The 13,533-nt window shown below is 37.0% G+C and overlaps 2 protein-coding genes and 1 long non-coding RNA gene across 5 annotated transcripts; 1 reads left to right on the forward strand and 2 right to left on the reverse strand.

Annotated features, from left to right (window-relative positions):
* Window positions 1-2,495: 2,495 nt before the first annotated feature.
* LOC147790018 (uncharacterized) lies at window positions 2,496-3,159 on the reverse strand. Its single transcript, XR_015423280.1, has 2 exons — window positions 2,825-3,159; window positions 2,496-2,737 (listed from the first exon to the last, which is right to left on the reverse strand). It is a non-coding gene; the product is annotated as an uncharacterized LOC147790018 (long non-coding RNA).
* Window positions 3,160-4,430: 1,271 nt separating this feature from the next.
* LOC111806466 (thionin-like protein 2) lies at window positions 4,431-6,769 on the reverse strand. 3 transcript variants are annotated; one of them, XM_023691800.2, is made up of 3 exons: window positions 6,454-6,769; window positions 6,286-6,369; window positions 4,431-4,726 (listed from the first exon to the last, which is right to left on the reverse strand). In XM_023691800.2, the coding sequence occupies exons 1-2, from the start codon at window positions 6,752-6,754 to the stop codon at window positions 6,311-6,313; spliced, it is 360 nt and encodes a 119-aa protein (XP_023547568.2). In that variant the 5' UTR covers window positions 6,755-6,769; the 3' UTR covers window positions 4,431-4,726; window positions 6,286-6,310. The 3 variants fall into 3 exon arrangements, with proteins under 3 accessions (XP_023547568.2, XP_086984939.1, XP_023547567.2); XM_087128813.1 differs by having other exon boundaries at window positions 4,431-6,169; XM_023691799.2 differs by lacking the exon at window positions 4,431-4,726 and having other exon boundaries at window positions 6,171-6,369.
* Window positions 6,770-7,618: 849 nt separating this feature from the next.
* Window positions 7,619-13,433, forward strand: LOC111806782 (CASC3/Barentsz eIF4AIII binding protein). The gene is made up of 12 exons (XM_023692235.2): window positions 7,619-8,536; window positions 9,399-9,501; window positions 9,583-9,785; window positions 9,900-10,732; window positions 11,079-11,193; window positions 11,766-11,888; window positions 12,220-12,272; window positions 12,372-12,417; window positions 12,514-12,584; window positions 12,680-12,757; window positions 12,864-12,949; window positions 13,037-13,433. Exons 1-9 carry the CDS (start codon window positions 8,004-8,006, stop codon window positions 12,539-12,541), a joined length of 2,037 nt encoding a protein of 678 aa, XP_023548003.2. The 5' UTR covers window positions 7,619-8,003; the 3' UTR covers window positions 12,542-12,584; window positions 12,680-12,757; window positions 12,864-12,949; window positions 13,037-13,433.
* The last annotated feature ends 100 nt before the right edge of the window (window positions 13,434-13,533 follow it).

Below are 13,533 nucleotides of genomic sequence, written 5' to 3' on the forward strand. Positions count from 1 at the left end.
GACCTGTTCGAGCGTTGGAGAGGAGCCTAGTGCAGCGAGAAGTGGCACACCCGAGCTTGCAAAAGTAAGCATTGTTCAAGTGATTGATATCCATGGGGGAGTCTTGGGCAGATAATATGCATTTTCCTATGCATAATGCACATTCGACGGGGCCAGTGAAGCAGGGGAACACGCAGAAGGCATAGCAATATGGGTTACTCGACAAGTCTGGCATGCCCAAGTGTTGGGAGCTACCGGTGCCCATAACTATGCTCAAAACCAAACATATTACAACACCTGACTTCATCTTCCAAGCTTCTTGGAACACGGTTTAGTTTGTTTCTGGGTCGTTAGGGACGGGAACGAACCATCAGCTTCTTAAATAGCCATTTGAAGGATCCTACAAATGATTAAACCCAACACACTCATTAACCATGGTTAATTACTTGGATTCCATGGTTTGTGTCCACTAACGTTTTCGTTTTAGTGATTGTCCACATGGTCTCTGTAGTAAAGTTTTTTTCGTTCAAATGTGTTCTCGGTTAATTTATGTACACTTTCTTAATTTAGGTGTCACGTGTCTACCAGCTTCTCGCTTGGTTCGTTCTTAAGCACTTCCTACAAAGAGAGATTCTGCTTTGATGTCATGTCTAGGATACAGACTAAGATTTGGAATTTGAGTTCATCATTTGATGGTTTGATCAAGTTACGTACTTGTCTTGAAGTGTTTTTCAGAGTGAAGATATGAGATCCCACGTCGGTTGGAGAGGGGAATGAAACATTCCTTATTATAAGGGTGTGGAAACCTTTCCTTAGTAACGAGTTTTAAAAACTATGAGGTTGACGGCGATACGTAACAGGTCAAAGTGGAAACCTTTCCTTAGTAACGAGTTTTAAAAACTATGAGGTTGACGGCAATACGTAACGGGTCAAAGTGGATAATATCTGCTAACAATGGATCTAGACTCTTACAAAAAAAAAAACTATCCACACATGCTAGAATCTGAATTCAGCATTTGTAACGTCTGTGTCTAGGATTTGAACTAGGAGTTAGATCTGAATTCAACATTTGATAGCTCGATCACGTTATTTACTTCGTCTACAACTGTTTCTATAATTTTTTATTCCGCATTATTTATCTGATTCTACTTTAATCATTTTTTCTCAGAAATATTTTATTATTCAAAGCTTATATCTTGAGATTTTTTTTTTTTTTTTTTTTTTTTTTTTTTTTTTACAAAAAGAAAATATCTTTAAATAATTTTTCCATCAAAATCTTTATAAATCAAATAATTACTTTTTATTTTAAAAAATTATGTGTATTTCTTTCTAATTTATTTATTAATTTTAAATATTTTTTAGTCATCATATTCTCAAATTAGTTCTTATTCAGATGTGGCCACACTAATTATAAAATAAAATAAATAAATAAATAATGGTTTAGATTTTAATGAACATATGTCATTAACCACCATGTTTTTAGTTATGTCTTTTCAATTTACTTTCACTAATTTATAATCCGTGACACTATATTTTGAACGGTGTACATAAAATCGAGAAAATCGTGCCATAAGCATCAGCTAATTTAATACTCTAAATTACGAGAGATATCAAATATATTTATGTTTAATTTTTTTTTCGAGATTTACTTAAATAAGCCTTCGCTGAGTGGAACGACTCTTGAAGTGGCCTAAAAATGATTAAACTTTTTGACTCGAGTAAAACAATCATCTTAATTCTTATAGGGAGATTTAAATGTTGGTCTTATCTATAGAATAAATGGAACGACCATTACAAACGTGACAATTTTTATTTTATTTTATTTATTTATTTATTTTAATTTTGGATTTACGGTTATATTTAGTTTGGAACAATCCTACGTTCATATAAATAATAATTATTATTTTTTTAAAAAAATTTAACCAATCATATCATTAGGATTTAAGTTGAGCTTGGTTTGTCCTTGAATAAGATTCTAAGAGAGGAGATTCGAAAAAAAAAAAGTGCACCTTGTTCGTATAGGTAGTAATTAAAGTCATTTTTTATTATTATATTCTCGGGATTACTCTTATTCAAATGTTGTCTAATTTCATTCATGTACTGCTCTTTTACTCGAGCATCACATGCCAACCGACTTCTATTTTGGTTCGTTCTTGAACCACATCCTATAATGAGAGGTTCTGTTCTTATATCATTTATAATCCTTCGTGCTTAGGATCAGACCAAGATTTAAAACCTAAATTCAACGACATCTAATAGTCTAAGAGTGCTGATTATACCCATAAATATTGTGACATTCGAGTAAAGGAAAGTTACATGAATGAACTGAGATCACATCCGAATGAGAGCGATCTTGAAGATAGAATGACTAAGAAAGTGGAACAGCCTAAAAATAATTAAACCTTTCAACTCGGGTAAAACAATCATTTGAATTTCTTAATACCGAGATAATTTATCTTTACTAATTAAGTTACGTTTAAATAGCAATAAAATTAGCTTCTTAAACAGTTCTCACGTAAGCAACCTTATTTATTTCACATATTATTGATGGATGTAGACACAAACTTTAATACACGACATAACTTATAATCAATTTGGATTTGTAACACCAATATTGACATTTGTTTATTTATTCATAGTATCAATAAGCCAAGTTCTAGCTCGTCATGTCATGTCATGTCATGTCGGTCTTATTAGTTCATAATGTTCGTGCATGTATGCGAGCACGAGTTGACACAGCCTTTCATTTGCTTCTCATCTGCAACGTTCAAAACAAAGAAAATACGTAAATAAAAAATAAAAAATAAAAAACTCCAATTTTGAGGAAATTAAGAATTATGCTCACTTGGATGGTTAAGGAGGAGCTTGGCGCAGCGAGAAGTGGAACACCCAAGCTTGCAGAAGTAACGATTGTCCATATGGTTGGCCTGCATCGGGGAGGACTCGACGCTTATCATGCACTTTCCAATGCAAATAGCGCACTGGAAGGCACTCTCTACGCAGCTACTAATGCAGCTGAAGTAGCAACTGGGGCCGCCGACATACTCTGTGGGTTCGGAGATCCCTACGACCACAAAGCTTAGAACCAAGCAAGCTACCAGAACTGTCTTCATTCTCTTCCCAAACTTCTTGGAAACTCGGCTTTGGGTTGTCTTTTTGAGTTGTTGGAGATGAGATGAGATGAGAGTTTTATGTTGTTATTAAATAGCCATGGTTGATGAAGTGGGCTAAACATTATTATACCATTCACTCATTTACACGTCTAATGTGTTTGGATTAGGTTAGCCATGTTTTGTTCAACACAACTCTTTGTGTAAAAGACTTGCACTTTTTTGTTTTTAAGATCAATCGAGAAGAGATTACATGATACTCTGTATAACACTACTTGAGACTGCTCGGTATTATGAAAATCTTGTGTAACAGCCCAAGCCCACTGCTTGTAGATAATGTCCGTTTTCGCCTATTACGTATTGTCGCCAGCCTCACGGTTTTAAAATGCGTCTTTTAGAGAGAGGTTTCCACACTTTTATAAACAATGTTTCGTTCCCCCTTCAACTGATATGGGGTCTCACAATCCACCCCCTTGAGGGCTAGCATCCTCGTTTGCATATCGCTCGGTGTTTGGCTCTGATACCATTTGTAACAGTCATTCAACCGATGTGGGGTCTCACAATCCACCCCCCTTGAGGGCTAGTGTCCTGATTTGCATACCGCCCGGTGTTTGGCTCTGATACCATTTGTAACAGCCCAAATCCACCGCTAGCATATATTATCCGTTTTGACTTGTTACGTATCTCATTAGTTTCATGGTTTTAAAATGTGTCGGTTAGAGAGAGGTTTCCACTCCCTTATAATCAATGTTTTGTTCCCTCTCTAATGGATATGGGATCTCACCCGTTTCTACAGACTATACGATTTATTTCTATCTAATCATTTATTTCTAAAATACTTAAATCATTTTCCTAAAATATATAGACAATCCGGTCATAGGATTGAAGAGTCGGGGGAAAGCCTTCACAGACCAAGGTTAGCTAATCATTCCATTGATAACGGGTGCGGTGATTGATATAGGGTCAAGTGTGCCTATTCTCCAGTTGGACCTAATTGACATTTTAACAATTTTGGTTAGAGCTAAACTACTTGTCCTATGTTGTAGGAATTATGTGTGAATATAGACAAAACATGTTAAAAATGACTCGAGTTTGAAAATCTTTGTCTTTTAAATTGTTTCTAAGATATTTACCGAAGATAAGACACTAATTATAAAAATGGATTAAAATGATTAGTGAACATACGTCACTGACCATCTAAGTACAATGGCTCATTATTTGGATTCCATAGTGTTTGTGTCCACCAAAGTTTAGTTGTGTCTTTTCATTTTGTTTTAATTGATTTTTAATTTATCGTGCTACATTTTGAACGGTGAACATAAAATTGAGAAAATTGTATCATAAGCGTCAAACAAATTGATCGGTTTGATTTTATATTGCAATCTATTTTTTTAAGAGGGATCAAATATACTGTCACGACTCAATTTTTGAAGCTTTAAACTAGATCGGGACCAACTGATTATGCAGTGAAAACATATATGAATGAAATCAATGAAAAATTCGGAATGAGATCGAGTTACTGAAAAAGATGATATGACAACTATAAGATGCAGACATGACAGACCCTTAGGTCGACATCCCTTTGTGGCAGCAAAGCTACTAAGCCCTCCCTTACCTTGACCGGCAGCATCATTCACCTGAAAATGGAGATGTAGAGAGGAACGAGTATATAAATATATCAAGTAAATACCTACCCGTAGACTCTCATTGCATTCTTATCTATCAAATTTTCAGGGATTTTTCTTTGAGGTTTAATCTTTGGTGTTATCTAAGCATCTGGGTGCCTTGATGTTCTGAGTGGGTTTCTATCGTAAATCTTCCCCTAGGGTCTGTAAAGGTTCTACAATCATTCGGATCTTTAAACTTGGCAACTTGTTATAGGTACATCCCTTAGACAATTTGGGGATGTGATCCGCGGTGTCCTGTCCAGCTGGCTAGGCTATCTGACATGACTCCACGCTTCCCTCTCAAGAACGAGTTTACAACACTGTGGCTCTATTCAGGAGACGATTGTCCATTTCCACAAAATCGAAGCTTACGTTATCCTAACCGACCTTTGCCTGCCTTGACTGCACTAGGGTAGTGGAGAGTTGACATAACTTTTTTATCTACTCTGTGCAATGAATAGTCCCAACCTAATCTTTTGCACGGTTGCATTAGTGACTTCCTTGAGTTTTCTTATTTATTAGATATTACGACATATCTACCGACATAAACATAGTTTAGTAGTAAGTAAGTGTAGTTAACCAAATAATTAGGGGATATAATTAGGGGTTAGATATAAGCATGGCTTGAAAATGGGTGCCCTCAAATAATGGTGCGTGGTTTTATCCGCATTTGACAAACAAAGTTCACGGGCCATATATATAGCCAAAATTATGTTCAATCAAATAATAATAATAATGCCATCCCGTGACCCTCTCTATCATATTAACAATTTATTTAATAATAGCACGACCTATAGACTGTTAGATGATGAAAGTCCCACGTCGACTAATTTAGGAAATGATCATGGGTTTATAAACAAAAAAAAATACTCTCTCCATTGAGGTGAGGCCTTTTGTGGAAACCCAAACTAAAGCCATGAGAGCTTATGCCCAAAGTGGACAATATCATACCATTGTAGAGAGTCGTGTTCATCTATCATGATATTAGAACCATGCCCTAAACTTAGTTGTTCCAATATATTGGTAAATTCTCAAATGTCGAACCTCCTTGAAGGCAGTAAAAAATGACTAAGACTCCAAAGGAGTCGAGCCTTTATTAAAGGGAGGCATACTTTGTTCGAGTCGAGCCTCGATTAAGGGGAGACGTACTTTGTTCGAGGGGAGGTGTTGGATGATGAAAGTCCCATATCGACTAATTTAGGGAATGATACTTAAAGTGGACAATATCATACCATTGTGGAGAGTCGTGTTCATCTAATATAGGCAATACCCATGAGATCTGAGAAGGCAGCTAGTTCCTAGATCCGTCCAACTACTATCGAAACCCCAGTCAACAATTGGGGCGGCCAATTCGAATGATTCTCTCCAACTCGAGAACATGAAATTGGTGTTGAGATTGTTGTCTCATATTGACTAATTTAAAGGATGATCATGAGTTTATAAATAAGTAATACATTCACTGGAATTTATACTGATTGTAGAGAATCGTAATTCTTAACGATTGGCACCTCGAAAATTTATTAAATTACCTAACGAGAAGTTGAACGGCTAAGATCAATCCATGGAGCATGTCCGAGAGCACGAATCCACACAGCTTCCCACTTTCTTTTCAGCTGCATCAACAAAATCAAGAACACTTCAATAAATTTTCATAAAATTTAGAAAAAAAAAAAGTTTAAATTATTAATTTTTAGAACCTGGGTTTTGGTGGGTGCTGAACTTGGTACACGAGGAGGCGGCGCAGCCGAGCTCGCAGAAGAACTGGTTTTTTTGTTGCCGGTGGACGTCGTCGGCGGCGGCGTTGTGGATAGGAAAAGATGGGATAATGCAGGCTTGGAGGCATCTCAATGGGCAGTCAGAGAAGGCGACGCCGGGCGTGATGGCGCATATGACGAAGCAGGTGGCGTAGCATTCTTGAAATGAGGTGGAATTCGCCGTCGTTAATGAGCTCAAAACCAGCCACGCCATTAAACCCAGTTTTGCCTTGCAGCTCTCCATTGGTAATGATGATGCCTTGGTTTTAGAGACTTAAATAAGTGGATTTTTAGACTATTGGGCCGACAGAGATGATAAGGCCCAATAAGTGAGGCCCAAGCCCAATCTTGTAGATTGGTTTTTTAACAAAATTTTAATAGATAAATTCTATTTTTCAATCTAATTTCTTTTTATATTAAAAAGAGTAGAAACATTTCAAAATGAACTATTGAGTCGGGCTTCTCCTGTTGTCTCGGATAAACTACCCATCTTGCAGTGTCTCACCCCCTCCTCGAAAATTCGGAACGGGAAAGAACATGCTACCAAAGAGCTGGGAACAAGCAAATTAACTTACGAGCTCGAAAGAGTCTGGTACCACAGCCTCAAATCCTGCAAGATGATAAATTAATTATTTATAAACTATATATTTATAAAAAATTAATTATTTATAAACTATATATTTATAATATATATATTTTTTTAAATTAATTATTTATTTACAAACTACATTTAAGTGAAAATTAGGTGTAATTGAGAAAATGGTGAGTGAAAATAATGGATTGAAGTGATAATATGTAATAGTAAATATTTAAGAGTTAATGATAAATTTATAAGCAAATTTTACTGTTAAAAAGGTTAAATCAATAGTTTAGGATCATTTTAACTGCAAACTTTAAATGATTTTAAATAATTTTAACCTTAAATTTTAAAAAGTAAAAAGTGTGGTAAAATTAATTGAAATATTACATGTGGAATGAAGTTAAGTTATAACACAATGAAGATGCTAACGTGGCGACTTGTAATTGGTCAGATTTCTCTCTCTTTCACAGTGTATTATATTTACCAAATTACCCTTTTTAAAATTAGATTATTCCCTACAATTTCTCCTAATTTTCTCTATTAAGGATTCCTTATCCAGCCTCGGTCTTCTACCAAAAACTCCATAATCCTTCACCTGTCTTTAATTCTAGGGTTCCGGCCGAAGATATACCCTAGATTTCGACCATAATTCTACTGCTTATTCACTCCTTTTACGGAATTTTAAGCTCCTTCTCATTGATTTTCAGTTTTCAATTCAAGTTGTGCCGAGGTTTCTCGAATTCCTATTTGGTTTCTGTATAGTGTGTAGGGGGTTCAGGAGGATTTTGGATTTGTTGTTTGATTTCTTGACGAGGATTTGTGTTGCTTGGATTTGTTTTGTTATTGCGTGGTTGTGATCGGAAGGGTGAGGGTTCGGATTTTTTTTTTTTTTTTTTTTTTTTTTGAGTTGTTGATGGCTACTGCGACTGAAGAAGAGGTTGATTATGAGAGTGATCCGGAAGAAGCGAAGCGGTCACTGGCGATGCGGAGGCGGGAGGCGAGTGATGATGAGGAGGGTGAAGGAGAAGGGAGGCGGACGATCCGGAGGATGGGGATTCATTCGGATGATTCGGATGGTCAGGGTGGAGCTGCGGAATACGACGATGAGGACGAATTGGGTGAAGATGTAGATGGAGATGAGGTTGGTGAAGGAGTTGAGGACGTCGATGAAGCGGAGGAAGTTGACGAAGAGGAGGATGAAGAGAGGTATGGGAATAGGAAGTTGGCCGGTCATGGCGAAACGGACGCCGCTTCCGGCAATACAGTGAAGGAACTGGACGATGACGGAAGACCATTAGCAGAAGGACCAACTGATTTGCACGAGGAGAATCTAGAAGGGGAATTTGATGAGGAGAAGAAGGTGAATGAGCCCTTCGCTGTCCCCACTGCCGGGGCTTTCTATATGCATGATGATCGGTTTAGGGACAATGCAGGTGGTCGACACAGGTATAGCTTTTGTTCTCTTTTCTCATTTGGAGAAAAATCAGTCTAGTTTTGATTTTTAGTAGGTTAAGCCACCACTTACCTATGCATATATTTTAATTGTTTTCTAAAGAAAAACTGGGATTCGGCTAAAATTGTGAACGAACATAATCAAAGAAATTCTTAAGAATTTTTTTCGATTGGAGTTTTTGCCATTCATAGGGAGCATTTTATGCTAGTGTGTTCATTAGAACGAGAGTTCTTTAATTATCAACCTTCTGTAATCTTCATCTTAGGTAACTTTTATCTGCACGGTTTTTATTTTGAGAGCCTAAAGTCCATCCTAACTCTAAAAACCCCCCCTCTAAGATTCTGTTAGTTTTTTTTTTTTTTTTTTTTTTTTTGTTCTTCTAGGAGTTAGGGGGTCGAATTTGTGCTCTGGAATGGTTTGTAAAGAAATGGGCACTTTTCAGCAAATATAAATCCATAGAGAGTGTTCTTTATCTTAATTTTCCAAGTCATAAAATGATCTATCCATGTGATAGACTAGATTTTTTGGTACTATAGACGAGTAATCTGATGAAATCGACACCAGAAATCCCTATGTTCCAGTGCAATTATGAGCAGTTTTATCATCAGCCTGGACATTGATTACTACGAGCTTTGCAGGGAAAATTCAGACTTCTATCTTACAACATTAATTCCAATTTTCTAAGAAATGCTATGAGTACTTGCATGCTTTCCTTTTGAAGATGGATGCAGCATTGTTTTTCTAGATTTGGATTTGGATCCCCCACCGCCCCCCCCCCCCCCCCCCCACCCCCGTACAACCTTCCTACTTCAAGCTCTTAGCCTACTTATTGGTATGACCTATTTCTAACTGTAGGAGAACCCATGGTGGAAGGAGGTTGTGGGAGTCCAAGGATGACATGAAATGGGGGCATGACAAGTTTGAAGAAATGACTTTGCAAGAAAGACATCGTGATGAGGTATTTATTTGTTTTTTGATATGCACTAATATGTACTTAAGTATCTCTCTTAAATGTGTTCTTTTCTCTTTACCATATTAGAGAAAAACGTCCAAGGGTCATTCACGAGGTCGAGGTAAAAGTCGAGGCATGGATCATGGTTATGCTCGCGGGAACCCATCTCGAACATACAATAAAAATAACACTCAAAACAATGCTCCTAAAGTTGTGAGAGGAAGAGGACCCAGACGGTATGAACCAACTATAAACAACAATACCCGTTCCTCTCCTTCACAAGAAAAACAGTGAGTAACCAATGATTATAAATGAATTTTAATTTCTTTTACTCGTTAGAATTTTTGTACAGCTCATGGACACGTACTCATCTAGTATATGTCCATTTTTGCATATGACCTCAGATCTGTGAAGCCTCCTGAGAAAGTGTCACATAATAATAATACAGGGAGATCTCTTGCACCCTCTCCACACGTAGAAGGTGAGACAGTCTCTGCTAGGAAACATGCCTTTGCATCAAGCCTGAATTCTGCTTCTCCGCCTTTCTACCCTTCAGGGACGTCTAGTAAAAACATCCCTAAAGTGGAAAAAAGAGAAGTACAAGCTGGATTTCCTGAAAAGAATATGTATGATGATAGTCGCTCCATGCCACAATCAAGTGTAATGGTGGAAGGAAAGCATGTAGTTGATGCTGTTGCCATGGATAGGCTTTACTTAAATGATTCAACTAATCCGTCTTTAGGAAATCCTTTGTCTAAGCCATCTTCTGGTTCTTCAGTGGTCAATAATGCTCAACTTCCCCAATCTAGACCTCAGGGAAGGGGTGCAGTCATAGGATCGACCAGCTACCCTCCTGCATCACTCCATAGCCAAGTTAACAAGGTCTCTTTACCGACACAATCACATGGTGTAGCACGAACTACTGGTCAAACTCGGGTTCAACCTGCTGTTCAGGTTCCTGTCCAGCAGTCGGGTCAGCGACCTGGTAGTGGATCTCAATCTTCATCTCCACCAAAGACGTCTACGTCAGTTAACTCACTTGAATCTGGAGATGCAGATTCTTCTTCAGAATCAAGCAAATCGAAAACTGCTTTGGTTGGAAAGGGAAAGGGTGTGACTCAGGGTATTGGTGCAGGTTCCTTTATCTATGGTGGGGCTCAGATTATGGGAACCTCTGGGAGTATGAATATTACTCACGGAGACCAGAACTTTCCTCATACTCCAGCATTTTTGCCAGGTAAAGTTTACATATCACAGCTGTTATCATTATGGGAAATGCAGAATGATAAAAGGCATGTGTTTACAGCTTGCTTGTGGATAGGCCTTGTAATTACAATCAGTTTTGAGATTATTACACTTCTTTTAAAATAAATTTTCACTTAGTTTGATATGTTCCCATGTATAATTGAGTTTATGAAGCATACGTTTTGCTTTGATATAATTTTGTAGATGAACAAAGAATTTTGTTAATATAGCTAATGTTTTCTTTCTTTTTCCCTTTATTTTTCCTTTCAAAATTTCTCGTTTTCTCAATTTCTCTATTGTGTATGCTATTAATCTTTTATCATTGAACGCATGTAAAGTGATGCAATTTGGAGGTCAGCATCCTGGTGGTATTGGAGTTCCTGCCGTTGGTATGGCATTTCCAGGGTATGTTGCCCAGTCCCAACTTGGCATGGGGAATTCAGAAATGACATGGTATGGATTCTCTTTCTAGTTGTCATTTTCTTGAGGATGTTATATTACATGTCATAAATATGTTGTGCTCTGGGTTATTCTTGATCGGAATCCCTTAGACTCCCTTTTGTGGGCTTAGTTTTTTTTGGATGCATTTGTATTCTTTCCTTTTCTTTTTTCTTTTTTTTTTTTTTTTCCCTCAATGAAAGGTAGCTTTTCATGAAAAAAAAAAAAAAAAAGTTCTCTGTGTGTGTTCCTGTTGATCTTGCAACATTTTAGCAAACAATGAACTGGGATTTTTTTAACACTGATATGAAATGTATTAGCTACTACAGCAACCAAATATTGTTTGAAAGCCATTGTATCTAATGATTTGTGATGTCTTGGTTTTGATTACTCCATTTTTCATTGTCTGGTTGGCATTGCCTAATTGGTTTTATGTGACTTGAATGAGCTGAGACAACAGATTAAGAAGTCTCTTTACCAGGCTTCATGCGGTTTCTCTTTATCTTCCATATTTGTTTGAAAAAATCCATTTTACCACCCTATTGCCTGTTGGTGGTTCTCATTTTAAGGAGCTACATATTCTTCAGGTTACCAGTTTTGGCCGGAGCAGCTGGGGCTCTGGGAGCTACATATTGTTCGCCTTATATTGCTGTTGATGGTGCTTATCATGCTCGACCCTCAGGACAGACATCATCTGTGGGAACGTTGAGGTTAGTATGTTGTTACTGGTTCGATAATTCTCGATACTGAAGTTGTCTGGTGTCATCATTTATTTGTGTCAATACTTTTTTGAGGCGTGTTTTAGTTCAGATTCAGATTTTAGATTGCCATACTTCGGCACTCTCGCTGTGTTGTGGGAAACCTAAATAAGTATTTACTATCAATATTCTCTTTGTTTAGAATTATGTTGGGGATACAGAGTTGGTACCCTTTTAAAATACTGGAGGGTTTCATTAGTACTTCTTTACTTATGTTATTGATCCACTTGGGCATATGTTCTTCCGTTAATCACTACATCTTGATTATTTCTACTCTCTGCAGCAAAGAAAACAATACAAACAAATCCAGTAACGATTCAAAGCCTTCACAGAATGGTAAGATTGTCCTCTTCATACTACAATATTATTGATTGTGTATGTTTATCAGATGGCCCAAACATAGTTTTGACAAAACTGATCTTTCCTCCTTTGCAGAACATGAAAGTGATGATGTTGGACAGCGCCAAAATAAGCCACGCAGGTAAGTCCAGATATTCTTTAAGTCCACACTTCCCAATAGGAGAGAAGATTCAAAATCTTAATGAGTTTACCTCTGCCTTTCTTTTTCTCGTTTCAGATATTCAGAGATGAACTTTGGTCAATGAAGTAAGCAAGCATATGTGATGGAGCCTATTTCAATAAGCAAAGGTTTGGCACTGAACTGATTGATGAACCAAACTTTTACATGTTGCTCATATGCATCAATCAAGTCTCTAACTGTTGATATTTGATATAATTTACAGGCCTTCTTCTATGCCCTTTGTGATCTCTAGTTCTATTCTGGAGCACTTTGGGCTGCTATAGGTTCCAATAAGTATTAGGTAAAGCAACTATTAGGACTTTATTCTTGGTTTGGCCAGAAGGTACAAATATTAACAGTCAGAGACGGTATTCATACATAAACCTTTTTGTCTGTTCATCTTGCAGGAATATACGACAAACGCCTCTACCGACGTTAATCTGAGAACAGTATTTTCAGCTTGACGTGTGGGCTTTTCCTTGTTTAAATTGTGGTACGACGTCCCTCTAAACGCATCCTTTAGCTTGTATGGGTTTAAATTATATAGAGAATAAGTAATTTTATTACTCCATGGTGCCAGGTTTTTCTTGTGGTTTGGTTTTTGAATGAAGCAAGTGAGAAAGGGCTTCCCCAAATATGAGAAAAATGAGAGAAATGTTGAAGGAATTCTTTTAGCAGCAGCTAGCTAGCTAGCTATGTTGTGCTAATTGGAGTTTGATTATTATTCTCTATTCTATAGTATGATGTTTGGTTAAGAAGTTTATTATTTGTTTCTTACCTTACACCACTGAGGTCGAGTATTTTAGTATGTATGATATATTTCTCTAATGTGGGATACAACACATCGGATGCTGCTGAGTAATAAGACCCTTAGTATTCGGTTTTGCGTGAGTATAATGTGTTATGCTTTACCAGTATGAGTTCAATGTCAATGTCTGGACATATATTTATAAAGTATTGAGATATTCTTGAAAATAGTCTGTTAGGCGTCTTTCTTTTGTTCTTTCTTTTGTTCTCATTCAACTTTCTGACTTCTTGATCGAGAGTATAGAGCTTTATTTAAGCATTTCTTTGTTT

The sequence above is a fragment of the Cucurbita pepo genome, chromosome 12 (assembly GCF_057944985.1).
Source record: "Cucurbita pepo subsp. pepo isolate OVF chromosome 12, ASM5794498v1, whole genome shotgun sequence".
NCBI classification, from domain to species: Eukaryota; Viridiplantae; Streptophyta; class Magnoliopsida; order Cucurbitales; family Cucurbitaceae; genus Cucurbita; species Cucurbita pepo.